Consider the following 19986-nt stretch of genomic DNA (forward strand, 5'->3'; position numbering starts at 1 on the left):
TATAATCAAATTATTATTTGAAGCAAATTTTTCTTAATCTTGTTTTTTTCTTAATATTGTTTTAATGTTTCTTGTGTAATGTGTATTGGGCTTTACTGTTGTATGTTAAGCACTTTGTTCAGCTGTGGTTGTTTTTAAATGTGCTATACAAATACATTTGACTCGACTAGATTGTGTTCATGTCTTCCACAGACATGTGCCCTCTGTTCTTGTTTTAGCATTTTACCAAGAATACATAAGTATTCACTGCCTTGATCAGGCAAATTTACAACGATTAACTAATGAGCCTCTGAAAATGACACAAACAGATTTGACCCATTTATTTGCAAATCGGTTTAATGAACATTTTAGCAAACAATGATACAGATTATAGAATGATCAATGAAAGAAAGTCTGTTTCAAACTGCTGAGGGTTTATGATTACAATAAGTCATTCCATGAATCAGAACATGTTTAGTAGAGGATAAAGTACAGGTTAGCAGCTTTTACACAGGACTTCAGGGTTTGATCAATTTAAAGTGCAATTCTAAATAAACTTTCACTAATTGGTCTCTGGTCTAGTCCGAGTCTGGTCCAACCCTGGTCTCTGGTCCAACCCTGGTCTCTGGTCCAACCCTGGCCTCTGGTCCAACCCTGGCCTCTGGTCCAACCCCGGTCTCAGGACTAACCCCGGTCTCAGGACTAACCCCGGTCTCAGGACTAACCCCGGTCTCAGGACTAACCCCGGTCTCAGGTCTGATCTGATTTTGGTCCAAACTTTTGCGCAATCTCTTCATATCCTTGGAAACCGCATTTTGCTCCTGCAACACAACAGCCGAACAAGAGCGCCTCTTGCAGCCCACCTCCTATAAAGACACAAGGGGCTTGTAGTATCAAAAGCAGCAGTAGTAAAAATGATGGTGCGGTTTTATCACAGTATTAATCATCCAGCCCATAGCACCAAACAAAAGACAGAACCTCCGGAAAGCAAAATCAGGAAACCTAACTTTCTAAATAACTCCTGCTCCTCCTGCTGCTGCTCCTGCTGTAAAGGACTGATTAGCATCTGGTCTGTAACTCCTCACCCTCTGGTTTCATGTATCATATGTAAATCTGATTTAAATATAACAATCATGCACAGTTATTCACAGTGCTGAACTGCATTGTGGAAATGTCTTACATCTTATGCCTTATTGATGGAAACATTGAATCATGTAATTGATTATTGTCGTTATGTCATTGTATTATGATTACAGTTGTTACTTATGCTAGAATCAAAGTTAGCGAAATAATACTTGATTTAAAACTCTTGTTCAAACTAAAATTAACTTACTCTATCTAAGACACACCTATAAATCTTGTAGGGAACAACCTCCTAAGACCACTGTGATAAAAAGTCAGTGACATCCAAAACTCACTGACTAACCGTTCCATCCCTATCCTCAAAAGATGTCTGGGTGCTCTGAAGATGCCACCCTTCTGGATGGTCCAGTCATCGCCTCTGACCCCAACACAGAGTGAACCAAACGAGACTAGCTACAGACTGCACAAAAAGCCCAGGCAATATCTTCAACTAAGATTCTTCAGCCAATGCGCTTGTGCAGGAAGTTCATCCTTACTGGCTAGATATAATCGGCCTCACCTCCACACACAGCTTGGACTCTGAAACCCAACTCCTCGAGAGGGACTGGACTCTCCATTTCTCTGGCGGTGCCCGTGGGAAGTGGTGGTGATCGGGTGTGGGCTTGCTCAATGCCCCACAGCTCAGCTGCCACATGTTGGAGTTCACCCCGGTGAACTAGTGGGTCGCGTCCCTGCGCCTCCGGGTCAGGTCTCTCACTGTTGTGTCAGCCTCTGGGCCAAATAGCAGTGCAGAGTAGCCGGCCTTCTTGGAGTCCCTGGGAGGGGTACTAGACAGTGCACCAACCGGGGACTCCGTTGTTCTCCTGGGGGACTTCAATGCCCATGTAGGTACCGACAGTGACACCTGGAGGGATGTAATTGGGAAGAACAGCCTCCCTGATCTGAACCCGAGCAGTGTTTTGTTAATGGGCGTCCGTGCTAGTCACAGTTTGTCCATGACGAAAGCCATGTTCAAGCACAAGGGCCTCAATCAGTGTATGTGGCACCAGGACACCCTAGGTTGGAGGTCGATGATCGACTTTGTTGTCATGTCATCTGATCTCCGGCCACGTGCCTTGGGCACTTGGGTGAAGAGTGGGGTAGAGCTGTCAACCAATCATGGTCTGGTCGTGAGTTGGATCCGCTGGCAGAGGAGGAAGCCAGACCTGACAGGCCTGAAGTGTATCGTGAGGGTCTGCTGAGAACGTCTTGCAGAGCCCTCTATCAGAGGGGTCTTCAACACACACCTCCAGGAGAGCTTCTCTCTGATCTCGGAGGAGGCTGGGGACATGGACTCCGAGTGGGCCATGTTCTCCACCTCTATTGTTGATGTGGCTGCTCATAGCTGTGGTCCGTAAGGTGCTTGTCGCGGCAGCAACCCCCGAAATCGGTTGTGGACACTGGAAGTAAGGGATGCCGTCAGGCTGAAGAAGGAGTCCTATTGAGTCTTGTTAGCTTGTGGGACCCCTGAGGCAGCTGATGAGTCCCGCCGGGTCAAGCATGCCGCGGCTCGTGCGGTCTCAGAGGCGAAAACTCAAGGTTGGGAGGAGTTCGGGGAGGCCATGAAGCAGGACTATTGGACGACCTCAAGGAGATTCTGGCAAACCGTCCGACGCCTCAGGAGGAGGAAGCAGTGCTACATCAACAGTGAGCAGCTGTCCACCTCAACTGGGGATGTTGTCGGGCGGTAGAAGGAATACTTTGACGATCTGCGCAATCCCATCGTCACGTCCTCTGAGGAGGAAGCAGAGGCTAGGGACCTAGAGGCGGACTTGTCCATCACCCTGGCTGAAGTCACCGAGGTGCTTGGCAAGCTCCTCGGTGGCAAGCTCCTTGGTGGCAAGGCTCCGGTGGTGGATGAGGTCCGTCCCGAGTACCTCAAGTCTCTGGATGTTGTGGGTCCCTGTATGACTGGAGCAGGAGCTGTGTTTCGCATTTCCGACATGAAGTCAGACCTGTTCCCGGTGCATGTTGGACTCCACCAGGGCTGCCCTTTGTCACCGGTTCTGTGCATTATATTAATGGACAGAATTTTTAGGCGCAGCCAGGGGCCGGAGCGGGTTTGGTTTGGGAACCACAGGATCTCATCTCTGCTGTTTTCAGATGATGTTGTCCTGATGGCTTCATCGAGACAGAACCTGCAGCAGGCACTGGGGTGGTTTGCAGAGTGTGAAGCAGCTTGGATAGGAATTAGCTCCTTCAAATTAGAGACCATGATTCTCGATCAGAAAAAGGTGGCTTGCCCTCTCTGGGTGGGTGGGGAGGTCTCTGCCTCAAGTGGAAGAGTTGAAGTATCTCGGGGTCTTGTTCACGAGTGAGGGAAGGATGGAACGTGAGACTGACAGGCGGATCCATGTAGCACCTGCTGTGATGCGGTTGCTGTATTGGTCCGTTGTGGTAAAGAAGGAGCTGAGCTGGAAGGCAAACCGCTCAATTTACCAGTCAATATACGTTCCTACCCTCACCTATGGTCATGAGCTCTGGGTAATGACCGAAAGGACAAGATTGCGGATACAAGTGGAAATTGGTTTTCTCCGTAGGGTGGCCGGGTGCACCCTTAGGGATAGGGTGAGGAGCTCTGTCACACAGGAGGAGCTCGGAGTAGAGTCGCTGCTCCTACACGTCAAGAGAAACCAGTTGAGGTGGCTCAGAGATCTTTTCAGGATGCCTCTTGGACGTCTCCCTAGGGAGGTGTTGCGGGAATGTCCCACCGGGAGCAGGCCCCAAGGAAGACCCAGGACATGCTGGAGAGACAATGTCTCTCAGCTGGCCTGGGAACGCTTTGGGGTGCCACCAGAGGAGCTGGAGGACGTGTCCGGTGTGAGGGAAGTCTCACAGTCCCTGCTTAGACTGCTGCCTCCGCGACTCAGCCCCGCACATAAGCAGAAGAAGCCACTTAATGACCAATAAACCACACAAAAGAATTCTGGTGTATATATATTTATTAATATTATATACACATATATAAATTATAGATATCTATACCACACACCGATCACTGAATGCCTGGAGCTGTACAACATCAACAGGACTCTAAGAGCATTCATTGCAAACTCGATTAGGTTGTGGAAAACCACCCTTGAGGCCAATGACAAGCCATTTGCACAAGTGACCATCAGATGGGGCATATATCAAGGAGATGCACTGTCCACGCTGCTGTTAGGTCTGAACCCCCTCAGCCAAATCATCAACAACACTGGCTATGGATACCGACTCAGGAATGGGGCCACCATCAGTCACCTCCTCTACAAGGATGACATCAAGCTGTACACCAAGAATGAGTGAGACATTGACTCACTGATCCACACCACCAGGATCTACAGCAGAGTCATTGGTATGTCATTCGGGCTTGAGAAGTGTAGCCGGATGGTGACAAAGAGAGGGAGGGTAGTACACACAGAAGGGGTCTCACTCAGAGCTCTCACAGAGCACCCATCCTGTTTGCACAGGAGCAGGACTTGAGCACTAGAGTGATAGAGGCCCAGATCTACCACACCAGACAAGACCCAAGGTGTAGGCTGCACAAAGAGGAGAGACAATCCAGCACATAACTGCAGGGTGTAAGATGCTGGCAGGGAAAGAATACATGGAGCGGCATAACTAAGTGGCGAGCATAGTGTACAGAAACATCTGTGCAGAGTATGGACTGGAAACCCCAAGGTCAAGGTGGGAAACACCAGCAGAGGTAGTGGAGAAGGATTGAGCCAAGATTCTGTGGGACTTCCAGTTACAGACTGACAGAATGGTGATTGTGAACCAACTGGACATTGTGGTGGTGAATAAACAACAGAGCAAAGCCATTGTGGTGGACATCGCAGTACCAAGTGATGGGAACATCAGGAAAAAGGAACATGAGAAACTAGAGAAATACCAGGGGGCTCAAAGAAGGCCGGATTCTGGAGAAGGCCTGAAAGGTGAAGGCATCAGTGGTGCCCATGGTTATCGAAGCACTTGGGGCAGTAACCCTCAAACTGGAGGAGTGGCTACAGCAGATCCCAGGAAAAACATCAGACATCTCAGTCCAGAAAAGTGCAGAACTTGGAATAGTGTTAGCTCTTGTACCTTTGCCAAGCGTGTGGATGTTAACTTTATAACAGTAATAATATTTGCACTAGTAGTAGTAGTTGTACTTGTACCTGTGCTAAGTGTGTGGATGACCGCAGCATTGAACGTGTCTCCGGCTCCTAATGTGTCAATGAGTTTCTCTGGAGGAAACGCTGGTGAGTGGAACAGGACGCCATCTTTGTTTGCATCAGCACCAAGCTCCGCCCAGGCACAGATGAGGGTGCAGCTACGCAAACCACAAACAAACAAAAAAGTCGTCACTGCAGAAACAGCACAGATCACATGGCCTACATGCTCTGACACATGGCTGACACGAGCAACCTACTGAAACAGACACAGTCACCTGACCAACAAAACCAGTTAGAACCACATGCTTTGACAAAACTTTACAAAGATGAGTGGGTCTGGAGTTGAGTCTCCCTGATTCCAGAGGGCGTGATTGACAGGCGAATTAACCAATCAGAGGGACACATGCTCTGTTTGTGTCAAAACAAACAACCTAGAGGACTATCTGTGTAAACCCTCAGTTGTCCAGTTCTGATTCATAGCGAATGATGAAGTTTAAATCTGTCAACTGGACAAATTGTTGTAGGAGTGAAGACGTTTTGCTGCTCATCCAAGCCGCTTCTTCTGAAGGTCCACACTGAACAGATAGACAATAGCTATTTACAGTTTCAGTGTAGTTAGCCCCTCCCTTCAGATAGATATAAGGCAGTGGCCACCAGCAATCTGACCAGAACTGAAGAATCAGCTTGGATGAGCAGCGAAACAATTTGTCCAGTTGACAGATTTAAACTTCGTCATTTGCAACCTAGAGGACTAAGAAACAGCAGATTTCTGCAGAATCAACAGAAACACAAAACTCTTATTTATCTCAGGTAAAAGAAGTGACATTTTGTTGTGAATGATAAACGACACACAAGACAAATTAGTTGCTGTGGTTAGACAGTCCCAAGTTAGGATGTCCCAAGTTTATCACGGTCTATGGTCTGATTCCAGTCCTGGTCTAGTCCTGGTCATACCCTGGTCTCACTCGGGGATACAGTCCGGTCACTGCAGATCTCGCAGACTCAAACCCCAGACTTTGAGCCACATCTTTACTCACAAACACCTGAAACAGAAACAGTCAATCAGACAGGTAGAGCACAGGTAGAAGCCTGCAGCCAATCAGAGCATAAGCTGGAGTCTGCAGCCAGACTCCAGCTCATGCTCTGATTGGCTGCAGACTCCAGCTCAGAGTCTGCAGGAAATCAACAGGTATGCGCTCAAAGGCCAGTCAGAGTGTGAGACTCAAACATCGATAAATGTGGAAAAATCTGACCCAGAAAAGAGGGGCTGCAGCGGACGAGGAGGTTTGGAGCTCTGTCAAATCCACAATCAGATAAAAAAGGTCAAATCATTTTGAAATTGTGAGAAAAAGCTATGAACGGTGAAAAACGGAACTAGATCATTTTAAACGGTTTGTTATTCACCGCGATGAGTTCATAAGCGCTTTTCACAACTTTCAGAGACTAGAGAGATGGTAAAGCTAACAACAACTAGCATGCTAAAAATATCCTACCCAGATTTTATAATAGATCCGTGCATGCACTACGTCAGCCATATTGTACAGGTACAGTCTATGACAGGGACAAAAAGTGATAAAACTTTAGAGGACACACACCACGTCGGCCATGTTGAAGAGCACGTAAAGCTCCTCTCTGGTTTTCTCGATCTCCACAGAGACGGTGATATGATCCTCCTCAGGCACAGAGGCATTCCACAGCGCCACATGCTGAATCATCCGGGCCTGTTCAGAGGCATTTCTGCCCTGAAACAAATACAAAGACAACTTCCTCATGTCCAGAAATGTTTAAACCACTGGTTTAGTCCTAGTTTAGTCCTGGTCTAATCTTGGGTTAGGCCTAGTTTAGACCTGGTTTAGACCTGGAATAGCCCTGGTTTAGTCCTGTTATAGTCCTTGTCATGTCCTGGTATAGACAGACTTGCTTTTAGACCTGATTTAGTCCTGGATTAGACATGGATTAGTGCTGGTTTAAACCTAATTTAGTCCTGGATTAGACCTGGCTTTGTCCTGGTTTAGTCCTTTTAATGCTGGTTTAGTCCCGGTTTAGACCTGGTTTAGTCCTTGTCTAGGCCTGTTACAATAAAAAATTTTGAAAGCAGGAATATAGTTTAAGTAAATATAGATGATAAACGATAATAGTGAAATTAATTTATGACACAATAATCCAAGAGCAGATTTAAAATATTTAAAAAAATCATGCAACAATAAATAGCAGAATAAATAAGATACTGCATTTAGTTTGCATTAATTCAACCTCTTATGGCTTCAATCTTATTGTATAGCCAAAAAATAGCCAACAATTTCCCAGTAGTGCAAAGGAAAAGTACTCACGATAAATGCTGACCCCAAAAATATATTGTTCAAGCTTTCATATGTTGAATGATAAATTGATATGATCCTGGTTTAGTCCTGTTATAGTTCCAGTTTAGACCCACTTTAGTCCTGGTCTTGGTCTTTACCTCAAAATGAATCCAGTGGAACTGTCGCAGGTCGATTTTGGAGAAATCCTCCAGAGAAACGTCCGGAAGGTTTCTGTGGTCTCATAAAGATGTGCTTAGGATAGTAAGTGTTATTCATCATTAGCGTATGCGCATTAGCTTTGGTGATTGCTCTGATAGTCTGACATTTCTGAAACATGGTTTGACCCAATGACGGCAGTTTTACTGTTTTAATCTGGAAGTTGAACTCCAGAAGATTTTTGGACAAACAGGACAAATTACATCACAGAATTATTAAAAGATGCTGGGTCGTGATTGGACAGTGGATTAAGCCCCGCTCTGATCTCCTTTAATTAAACTGTTAAATTTAGTGAGCTCTGATTGGCACTGGTGACCTTTCTCTACCCTGATTTGGTGGCTAAGGCTGAGAACAGGCCTGAAGGAGGGCTCGGCGACAGAGGTGGCGGAGCTTACGTGTCATGTAGCACCACGGTCCTGGTACCATTCATGGGACACACGACGCAGCAAGCGACCGGAGTCGAACCCTCAACCCAGACTAGCTCAGAGCCCACACAGAGCCGCCGCAGGTCTGCCACGATGAAGCTAGAGGAAGACCACAGGGGTCAACACTGTTACACCTGGTGATGTCATCAAGTGGTGCTCCTCACGGTCCACACACTTCAATGGACTGAAGCTCACAACTAATATTCCAGCCTCATTTACTCTGCCTCTGAAGCTCACAGCTAATGTTCCAGCCTAATTTACATTGAACAAAATGTGAATGTGAGCTGTAAGATCTGAATCTTACAGCTAATATTCACATTTAGGTCAAAGCCTTGTTTAAAGTATTTTGGTTTAGATGATCCCTCCATCTATTTTCTTCTGGGGCCGGGTTGCGGAGGCAGTAGTCTGAGCATGGACTCCCAGACTTCCCTCACCCCAGACCCTGGGGCCTCTTCCCGGTGGGACATGCCTGGAACACCTCCCCAGGGAGGCGTCCAGGAGGCCTCAGCTGGCTCCTCTTGACGTGGAGGAGCAGCGGCTCTACTCCGAGCTCCTCCCGCATGACTCAGCTCCTCACCCTATCTCTAAGGGTGCGCCCAGCCACTCTGCGGAGGAAACCCATTACGGCTGCTTGTATCCACAATCTCGTCCTTTCGGTCATTACCCAAAGCTCATCACTCACTCATTACTACAATGCATCACAGCAGATGCTTCACCAATCCACCTGTCAATCTCACACTCCATCCTTTCCTCACTTGGGAACAAGACCGCAAGATACTTGAATTCCTCACTTGAAGCAGAGACTCCCCACCTAAAGAGGGCAAGCCACCTTTTTCCGGTTGAGAAACATGGCCTCGGATTTGGAGGAGCTGATTCTCATCCCAGCTGCTTTACACTCGTGTGCAAACTACCCCAGCGCCTGCTGCAGGTCCCGGCTTGATGAAGCCATCATCCCTCTCTGGCACCTGACTGCGCCTAGAAATTCTGTCCATAAATACAATTAACAGAACCGGTGACAAAGGGCAGCCCTCGCGGAGTCCAACATGCACTGGGAACAGGTCTGAGTTACTGCAGACAATGCGAACACAGCTCCTGCTCCGGTCATACAGGGACCGGACAGCCCTTAGCAAAGAGGAGTGTGATTCCCCTGTGGTTGGAACAGACCCTCTGGTCCTCCTTCTTATACAGAGAGACCACCACCCCGGTCTGCCAATCCAGCTGTACTGTCCCCGACTACCAGGTGATGATGCAGAGACGTGTCAACCCAGACAGCCCCACAGCATCCAGGATTTAAGGTACTCAGGATGGATCTCATCCACCCTCGGTGGCAAGGCTTGCCATCCACCTCAGTGACCTCAGCCAGAATGATAGACGAGTCCGCCTCTGGGTCCCCAGTCTCTACTTCCTCTTCGGAAGACGTGATGGCGGAATTGAAGAGATCCTCAAAGTATTCCTTCCGCCGTCTGACAACATCCCCAGTCAAGGTCAGCAGCTCGCCACCCGCCACCCCCTGTAAACAGTTTTGGTGATGCACTGCTTCCCCCTCCTGAGACGCTGGATGGTTTGCGAGAATTTCTTTAAGACCGTTCGATAGTCCTCCTCCATGCGACCTTCTTATTCACCGGGGTGAACTCCAACAAGCGATGGGACGATAATATCGTTAATCACGATAAACAAGGTCCGCAATTAATTGTTCATGGCATTTTTTAATAATTGTGATTATCACGCACGATTATAGTCGCCTTTACGGCACCAGACTGCCTCATGTTTGCAGTACAATGTTTGGCTTGGTTAGTTCTGGTGTCTGTCCACAAGGGGCCCTGTGTCTTAGCAATGACACTTGTTAGCTTCTGTGCCTATTCTGAATTGAGCATGGATTTCATCACTGTCAGTCACCTTCATGACTAGTAGTGGAAAGGCAGTGGATCTGGAGCCCGATGACAGCGCACATCTATATCTTCCACTAAAGAAGGTAAAGTCGGACGTGTGGAGTTATTACGGCTTTGAAACAAAAGAGCAACAAGATGAGGCACCCATCTGCAGAGCCTGCCGAAAAAAAGTTGCTGCTCCGAGGGCAAACACGAGCAACTTGCACGCTCATCTGCAAGACGACCATCCTGCTTTGTTTGCCAGACTTGAGCTGAAAATATCCATTGTAAGTAACATACCATCTGAAATAAACTATTGAATGTAATTTGTGTTCGTTTGGATTTGTATGAATAATAGTTTGTGTCGACTTTGTTTTCGCTAGGTTAGCACTAGCTGAACAGCATTTTGCACAGCGAACAGCACAGCTTGCTAGCAGCGGCACATGGTTTTACAACAACCATGACTTAATCTGAATACCTATAACCTCCTGGCGTCCACATATGTGGACAACACATTTTTCTCAAAATGTAAAAACATAATTCTTCGTTTTTACACTCATCAGCCCAAATAACAAAGAAATTAATAAAGCATGTCATGCAAGAGTTCGGGTCCTAGGAGGCTAATTTAATATTAAATTATCCAATTTTAAATGGTCCGCATAGTGGACTAACTTGCTGTGAGCCTAGTTACAACAAGGCATTGTTTTGTGGCTAAATAGAGAATAATAGTCAATTTGATTTACAGTTTCCGAAATATAGGTTGTTGTAATAAATTTGGAAAATAATAACCAGAGCAAAGTATATTACACCTCTTATGATACGATTTTTTTTTTTATTTTTATACGTAGACACTACAAAAACAATAAATGTTGTCAATGTTATTTTAATTTGGGGGTTATAGGAGTGTGTTGTACGCAATCTATTTTAATAAATTTAGTATCCAAAAGTAATCCTTATTATACCAATTTATTATCACATTACCAACCAACTTAATTTATATTGTGCCATAATTATATTAAACTTTTTACTCATTCTTGCCTCTTCTTTTTTCTTCAGGGTAAAGGAGCAAAAGGAGCCCAGCTGCAAACAAGAATAACAGAGACTTTAAATAAAAAGACTTAAAAACTTATCCACCAACCTCAAAAATGGCAATAGAGCTGAATGAAGCACTAGCCTACTTCATAGCCAAGGATATGTTGCCTTTTCAAGCAGTGGAGAAGCCTGGCTTTCTAGAGTTTGTAAAAAAAAAAAGCAGTCCCAAAAAACAAAGTTCCAACCAGACAGTTTTTCTCCAGAACAGAGATCCCTTGAATGTACTCCAATGTAAAGGCTGAAGTATGTGAAAGGTTGGCACAGGCTACCTAGCAGTGGAGGAGGAGGGGAACCATGTTAGTTTCTCCATTCATTTTGTCAATGCTGAGTGAGAACTGCAATCATACTGTTTGGAAACTTTACTTTTCCCTCAAGATCACACTGCAGATCATAATCGGGAAATGATTGAAAATATACTGCAAGAATGGGGGGTTAGCACAGACAAGTTTGTTTGTATAACAACTGATAATGCCTCAAACATGCAAAAGGCATTTGAACATTTTCCTGATGCATGGCTTGGGTGCTTTGGCCATAATTTGAATTTGGCTGTTTCAAAAATTCTGAATCTGAAACATGTTGAATCTGCAGTGCGAGCCTGTCGTCATCTGGTTCAGGGGTTCTCAAGAAGCTGGAAAAGGAGAAGAGAGCTAAAAGTTAAACAAACGGCTCTGCAGATACCAGTCAAGTTGCTCATTCACGATGTGGTTACCCGGTGGGGGTCTACATTTCAGATGCTAGAATGATTCGCAACATTAGCAGGGGAACGAGGAGCGTGGTACCTGATGCCCAAAGAGACTGACATCTCTGTTATGGATCAAGTCTGTGAGCTCCTTGGTCCTCTTAGCCAGTTCACTGATGCACTTTCCACAGAGACCAGGGTAACGCCCTCTACTCTGAAATCTGTTCTGGAGCACATTAAAACAGAGATCTTGATCCAAAGCAATGATGACCCTCCAGTCATAACTCAAATGAAGAAGAAAATGAGAGAGGATCCTGACTCTAGGTATTCAGAAAAAGCACTCAAAATGATGGACGTAGCATGTTTTATTGACCCCCGCTTCAAAGGAAACTTCTCTGAAAATCTTGAAGACACTGTCAGCATCACTGTGCAAGAGGCCCTTAGACTGGTTCCTGTGAATGTGAGACAAGAACCTCCAGCTGAAATGACTAGTAGACCCATTTTCACCTCTACACTTGATAAAGCCAGCACCCATGGACTGACTGGGCTACTGAAGAAGATCACAGCAATAAGGCATCAGAGAACTGAAGAACAGAGCACAATAGAAGATCAGGTTTGTTTTAAAATACACACTGTTAAATATACTAAATGCATATTACTAATTAACACAAAAAATATTGGTTTGTGTCTTTGTTCAGGTGCAGGTGAAGGCAGAAGTAAAGATTTACATGTGTCTTCCTTCTGTTGAGGCTGAAGAGGACGCCCTGCTGTGGTGGGGTGGTCATGTAGGAGAGCTGCCTCATCTTTCAAGAATTGCCAGAAGGTTTCTGTGCATACCTGCAACTAGCGTTCCCTCAGAAAGAATCTTTAGTGCAAGTGGTAGCATCCTCACTCCTCATGGAGCAAGACTTAACCCTGAAAAAGTAAACATGCTGACCTTTTTGCGCTTTAATTTACCATGAAGGACTAAATGAATTGAGGTTAATACAATACACTGAAACTACACTGAAACTGTAAACAGCTATAGAGACACTAGCTATTTACAGTTTCAGTATAGTTAGCACCTCCCTTCAGACAGATATAAGGCAGTGTCCACCGGCAATCTGACCAGAACTGAAGAAGTGGCTTGGATGAGCAACCAAACATCTTCAACCCTACAACGATTTGTCCAGATGACTGATTTAAACTTTGTCTTTTGCAGTTGTATTTATTGTTCATTTAATGTTCATCAGCTTTCTCAAGTTTGTTCATGTTTTATTATAGTTAAGAGTTATATAATTGACACATTTATTTGCAAAACAATGCCTGATATATGTAAATATATTCTCAATTCACTATTGTTTTTTGCTGAAGTGAATTTAACAAAGATGACTGCTAAGACACTTGCAAATTGTATGATTTTTACTGGATAACAGCCACCGGGGGGCACATTCTATCAATAAATGCAAAAGTGAGACAGACGTGGGGAACGATTATACGCTGAAGAATACACTAGTCAACTAGTCAACTGTCATTTTGCGCATCAGGGCCTCTGCATGTAAACTCAGCATCAAAGGAGGAAATGGGGACAATGCAGGTAAGTTTGGCATGAATCGATGGTGCCATGTTGGAGATGGTAGTGGGAAGAACTTAGTCAATATAAAAAGATGACATGCACTCGGCTTTGTTTGCGTACTCGTCAAGCTCCATCTCTTTACGGAAAACCATGGCATGTCATACATCGTGTTCCACTGCTCATTGGCTGTAAGGGGAAAATGTCACTAAATGTGTGTGATGTAATTGGTTGATTCTACAAGGGGAAGAGTGGGGCGTAAACTTTCAGTCACCTGTTGCACTGATTCGCTGTCTGGGGCTCCAGTAACCCACAACCCCCACCTTATTGGCCAACATTGGTGTCATTTAGAAGCTTACACGTGTGTTTAGCACTGAGGAAGAAAGTTGGAGCTGTCAGAAGTTTATTATGACTGAAATCGACAAAAGAAATTTTAAAAAGTAACGGAGCAGATTTCATGTTTGGAATACTTTCCTGTAGCAGATTGGACATGGAGGATTTTATTTTGTGGACATAATTTCTTGACTGGATTAGATTCTCTGAACCTCTACGGAACGAATGAGACCAACTTTGTGTGAATATGTTGATGTCTGACGGAACCAGAGCCCTCAAAGTTAAGTGAAATCCACCTTGAAATTTTGTTTTTTTGTTCTGTAAAAATGTCTTTCCTGTCAGCACCGTGGTGACTGCAGGTGAAAATGGTTTGCATATTCAGAAAGATGAATATCGTAGCTTTTATTTGATGTGTCGATGGTTTGTGTGGGTGACATAGAAGTATATGTACATTGCTGTAGAGTTAGGGAACGTAAAGTAAGGGAACGTTAACAGGTTAATAATTATCGCGATAATATCATTAATCGCGATTATTTTGGTCACAATAATCGTGAGTCTAAATTTTAATATCGTCCCATCCCTGTCTCAAACACGAGGTGGCTGAGCTGTGGGGCAATAAGCAAGCCCACACCAGCTGGCCACCTCTCCACACGAGCAATCCCACAGAAATGGAAAGTCTAGCCCCTCTCAAGGAGTTGGGTTCCAGAGCCCAAGCTCCAGTCTCCATGTCCAGAGATCCAGTTGTCGGGGCCCCCGCCTTCGACTGCCGCCCAGATCTTTTTGCACCAGCCCCTCACAGATCCTCCCACAGGTGGTGAGTCCACAGGAGGATGGCCCCACATCGCTCCTTCGGGCTATGCCCGGACGGGCCCCATGGGGAAAGGCCCAGCCACCAAGCGCCCGCTGCCGAGCATCCACCCCAGACCTGGCTCCAGAGTGGGGCCCCGGTAACACCAATCCAGGCGACGTAACTGGCCTTGTTCTTAAACTCATTTTAAACTTTTAGATCATCTGAGCTAAAAGCTAACACACTCTCAGAGAGATTTCTTAATATGTGTGGTTCTGGTGAACATCTCAAGACATTAAACCTCTGTTTGATTTGACGTAACTCCAGGAGCATTGGTGTTGAGTGTTTGAGCAAGGGGCAGAGAGAGAATCACGTCTATGAAGGTGTATGAGCGCTAACCTTTGGGGGCAGGGCTTACACACTGTCCAATGAGAGCATGTTCAGGTGATCAAGTGATGTGGTTATGTGACACACCTGTTCATGTGCAGGATGGTGCGGGAGCCATTACTCTGGTTGCCAATGACGATGGACGTAGGAACTACACACTGAGCATGCTCCGTGACCAGAGACATGTTGATGTGGAACTTCTTGAAGTCCTCCAAAATAAAACTACATAAACACATAACTTACTTCACAATAAAACTACAAAACATGTCACTTCCTCCAAAAATCAATCTACATAAACAAATCACTTCCTCCAGAATAAAACTACAAAAACACATTACTTCCTGTTCCTTTCAGAGTGAAGCTCCTCCCTAGGATTTAATATCTGTCTACACCTTAGACCTATAATAAGAACTGGATTAGACACTCCCCCTCCATACCCCTGTGAGATTGGACGCTCCATGGGTATTGTAGCTCCTGAGAGCTGCGGCCCAGAAAGAATTCTCCCATTGAGCACAGTGTTTTTTGGGAATTCAAACTGTACGTGGTCGGCTGACAAGGCAGGCACAGCTTTCAAAAAGATCAGGATTTGTAGAGATTCTTCAATATTTTCAAAACATCAACTTTAAAAATAAAAAAAAAATAAAAAATTCTCAAGCGCCTAAAAGTTAACTTTTTGAGGATTAGGCTAACTAAGATTTAGCCTAGCCCCACTGTTAGCTTGCGGTAGCTCCACTCTAGCTGCTATCACTCTAATTGGTTAGAACTGATCACACAGAGCACAATTCTGTCATCACACAGTGAGCGGTGCTATGCTAGTATTCAGGAAATAATGTGGAAGAAAAAATAGTTTCTGGCCTTTTGCGCCAATGAGCACAGGCCACTGAAAACGTGACATCATCTTTGGTTCCTCTTCAGATCTTCTTATACTTCCATGGTCTACACTCACTCAAACAAGAATATCAATGCTTTTATGGTCCTGGTTAAGTCCTGGTTCAGTCCTGGTTTAAGTCTGGTTCAGGCCTGGTTCAGGCCTCGTTTAGTCCTAGTTTGGTCCTGGTCCGGTGCTGGTCCGGTCTTGGTCCGGTCCTGGTCCAGTCCTGTTTCAGTCAAGTGGTTTTGACTCACTCTGAGACTGGTCCTGGACTTATTGACCCCATGAATGAAGTGTTGGTCCCGAGCAGAGACAGGACAGAGCAGGAATTTGAGGCATTTCCTCCACGCTGCCACCGCTGAGACACACACCTGCACACAGTACTTTTACCTTACACTGTATTCATTATTCATTCACTACACACTGGTGGTAGTGGTGGCAAGATACTCCTATACCCACAGCTGACAGAAGTAAAGCTGCCATTCTGCACCATCAGACCCTCCCACCACCACTAATCATTCACGCACACACCACTTTCAGACTCGGCAATGTGGTTGTGTTGCCTAAGGACACAATGACAGAACTTGGTCCGAATGGGAATCGATCCTCTGACCTTCGGGTTGAGGGACCTGTTCTAACCCTGAGCCACTGTTACCCCAAGGACTAAACTGCCAAATGCTGTAGTACAAATGTGGTTTAGTACTCAGATGAGTTCTAGTTCTGTTAGTCCTGCTTTGTGGCCCGGGTGCCAATTGAGGCCTTCAGACTTCCTGACATTCCCGAGAAGTACTTTTTACTGAAGTTTAAAATCCTCAGCCATAAATAACAATATCTACCAATAAAACTGCAAGTAGTGATAAAGGGCCTTCGCACCCCTGGCAACCCTGGAAGGGCACGCTTCAGTGTGTGTGTGTGGGGGGGGGGGGGGGGGGGGGGTGGACTTTTTGCAGGGGGCACTGGAGAATCGTTTTTAAAGATAGAATTTTAATCCACAAATCCAGGTCATCAAAAATACAAATGTTACATTGGGTTCATCTGTATCCGACAGTGTTTGCAAAAGTTACAGGGAACTTCTGCAAAGAGCTCATTATGACCGCACCCTGAGAAGTATGTACTTTTTTTTTTTTTACAACTTTTGACCCCAGATATGTCTAGATGATTTTGCCTCAGTTTGGAGTCTGTCAAATAAAAACCCTAGGACGAGTTTGGTAAAACAAGAGGGCTAGATTTTGGACATATGTGTATATAGATTCCAAATGGCCACCTTCATATCAGCGATATGGTGTGGTCCCCAAAGAGTTTTGTTGCTTAGGGTCACATACCAATTTACAGGGATTTTTATACTTTCAAAATGGCTGCTTCGTTAAGGGCTCGTTATGGCCACACCTTCAAAATGGCCACCTTCACGTGGAAGATATAAACTTTTTTGCTCAGGGTCACATTAACAATGAGTATACCATATTTAATTGGATTATGACAAAAACATTTTTTCACTTCCCATTGACTTTTTTGTCCATGAAAATGTGGATATATAACATATATACATGGCCTGTGTGAGACCATAGTCTGTATAACATAAACAGTTGAAACCAAAAGTTTACATAGACTAAATAAAAAGAGATGAACGTTTTGTTCTCACTGTTGGACATGAAATCAGACTACACTTAACCTGTTTTAGGTCAACTGGGATTACCAAAATTATTTCTATTTCCCAAATGCCAGAATAATGAGAGAATTTTTCATTACTTTCTTTAAAGTCAGAAGTTTAGATACAGTAAGATTACTATGCATTTAAAATATATGGGAAAATCCAGGTGATGATGTCATCTCAACATTTGAGTTAATTATAACACACTGAAACACACTGCTTCTTTGTGTAACATCATGGGAAATTCAAAAGAAATCAGGATAGAAAGAGAATTATGGCCTTGCACAAGTCTGGTTCATCCTTGGGTGCAATTTCCAGATGCCTGAAGGTGCCACATTCATCTGATCAAACTACAAGGGGAATGTGCAGCCATCATACCACTCATGAACACCCAAGAACAAAAGCAAAAGACCCTGTGAAGATGCTGGCTGAAGCTGGTAAGAGTGTCATTATCCACAGTGAAACAAGTACTTTACACCAACATGGGCTAAAAGGCCACTCTCTCAGGAAAAAGTCATAACTCCAAAAAAATATAAAAAGCCAGATTATAGTTTGCAAATACACACGGAGAAAGACCTTAATTTTTGGAGACATGTTCTGTGGCCTGACAAAACTAAAATTGAAATGTTTGGCTATAATGAGCATTGTTACATTTGGAGAAAAAAATGGGGAAGCTTGCAAGCCTGAGAACACCATCCCAAATGTGAAATACAAGTGTGGCAGCATCATGTTGTGGGGTTGTTTTGCTACAGGAGGGAATGGTGCACTTCACAAACTAGATAAAAAGAGGAAAGAATATTATATGGAAATACTGGAGCATCATCTCAAGGCATCAGCCAAGAAGTTAAAGCTTGAGCACAAATGGGTCTTCCAAATAGACAATGAACCGAAGCATACTGCGAAACTGGTTACAAAGTGGTTTAAGGATAACAAAGTCAATGTTTTGAAGTGGCATGTGTGAGCAAGGCGGCCTACAAATTTGTTACATCAGTTACATCAGTTCTGTCGGGAGGAATGGACCAGAATTCCTGTCAACTTTTGTGAGAAGCTTGTGGAAGGATATTCAAAACATTTGACCCGAGTCATACAGTTTAAAAGCAATGGTACCAAATACTAATATATGAAATGTATGTAAACTTCTGATTTTGAAGAAAAAAAATTAAAATATTTTCTCTCATTATTCTGACATTTAGCAAACAGAAATAATTTTGACTGACCTGACCTAAAACAGAAAATGTCACATGCTTATGCGTGTTTTTATATAGTGCATGTACACTTGGCTTCAACTTTATATATACGTAGGCCATGTCCCAATTCGCCAAACTGGCCTTAGAATCACCATTCCAAGTGTGCATCGAAGGGCAGTTACGTAATTTCCGGCGCGACAAGGGCTGTCCCATTTCAATGCACCCTACTGAATGCGCCCGACAAACCTGCCCTGCCCTTTTCACCGTTTCCATGGAGATTGGACGTAACCGAAGCGTGCATCCATGCACACTTCACGCACTGCTATATCCCATCATGCACCGCGACTACACAAAAAAGAGAAGAAAATGCCACTTTATGTACCACTAATCAGTGTTCTCTGTCAAAATTATATTGTTACCTCTGTCTTTGTTATTACGTTTTTACAAGGTATATTTTGTTGAAGTTATGAAGCAGCTACAATTGAGGAAAAAATCACCTCAAACGTTATATTTGCCTATTGATATTCTATCTAAACAGAAAGAAACGGCTGCGACGACATCTAGACTTTTCTTCTATTAAATAATAAATCATTAAAAATAACGTACGTAATGTACGTATCGTACGCTCAAAGAAAGCGGTGGAAGTGCGGTCCATGGTGTAGGCCTGTCCCACTTCAGCAAGATGGCGGCTACATTGAGGAGGGCAGATTCTCGGCCAGAACCTTAAAACTACACTTTGAAGAGTACTTCGAAGGGACCCTTCAAAGGGTGCATTTGGCGAATTGGGACACGGCCACAGGCAGAGTCTGACACTGAAACAGGTTTGGAAGCGCTAACCCCCAGATACATTTTTAGTAATTCACTTTTGGCTACTAGCTTGTGGACTTTGGTCTGGTTTAGAATATCTAGTCGTGGTAAGCCTAACACAGATAGACGTGCTTTTAGACCTGTTTTTTCAGACCCAGTTATCTCCTGGATAAGTCCTACCCCAGTCCTGCCTAAGTCCTGGTCTAAACCCACCTGGTGTCCGAGTCCTCGAGCGGGTACTGGTCCACCACGTTGATGATGTCCAGACACACGAGCCCCACGCACAGGACGCTCCTCCCCGGACTCCTTTGGGTCTCTGCTCCCTGTCCTGCTGCGCTTCTCCCCGCGCCGCTCTGCTCTTGGGCTTCCTGTTCTCCGGCGACCCTCCCCGGGGTTCTCTCCTCTTGGGCCTGCTGCATCTCTGCACCTGTAGTCGGCTAATGTGCCCCTGGTCCTGGTCTCCTCAGAGGACGGACTTTAGACCGTTCTTTGAACTAAACCAGGAATGAACCACGACCAAACCCAGACTGGGTCCTCGTGCACTTTGGACCTGTTTACATCCCACTTCTTCTCATTCTACACAGTCCGGAGTGACGCGAA

General features: G+C 44.9%; 1 protein-coding gene across 4 annotated transcripts; it reads right to left on the reverse strand.

Annotated features, from left to right (window-relative positions):
• Positions 1 to 305: 305 nt before the first annotated feature.
• Positions 306 to 19983, reverse strand: khk (ketohexokinase). 4 transcript variants are annotated; one of them, XM_033974097.2, is made up of 9 exons: positions 19600 to 19938; positions 15999 to 16115; positions 14961 to 15095; positions 8146 to 8274; positions 7693 to 7765; positions 6830 to 6976; positions 6189 to 6277; positions 5238 to 5392; positions 307 to 845 (listed from the first exon to the last, which is right to left on the reverse strand). In XM_033974097.2, exons 1-9 carry the CDS (start codon positions 19803 to 19805, stop codon positions 730 to 732), a joined length of 1167 nt encoding a protein of 388 aa, XP_033829988.1. In that variant the 5' UTR covers positions 19806 to 19938; the 3' UTR covers positions 307 to 729. The 4 variants fall into 4 exon arrangements, with proteins under 4 accessions (XP_033829989.1, XP_033829988.1, XP_033829991.1 ...); XM_033974098.2 differs by lacking the exon at positions 8146 to 8274 and having other exon boundaries at positions 306 to 845; positions 19600 to 19983; XM_033974100.2 differs by lacking the exon at positions 14961 to 15095 and having other exon boundaries at positions 332 to 845.
• Positions 19984 to 19986: the final 3 nt, after the last annotated feature.

This window comes from Periophthalmus magnuspinnatus, chromosome 10, assembly GCF_009829125.3.
Source record: "Periophthalmus magnuspinnatus isolate fPerMag1 chromosome 10, fPerMag1.2.pri, whole genome shotgun sequence".
Lineage (NCBI taxonomy): Eukaryota > Metazoa > Chordata > Actinopteri > Gobiiformes > Gobiidae > Periophthalmus > Periophthalmus magnuspinnatus.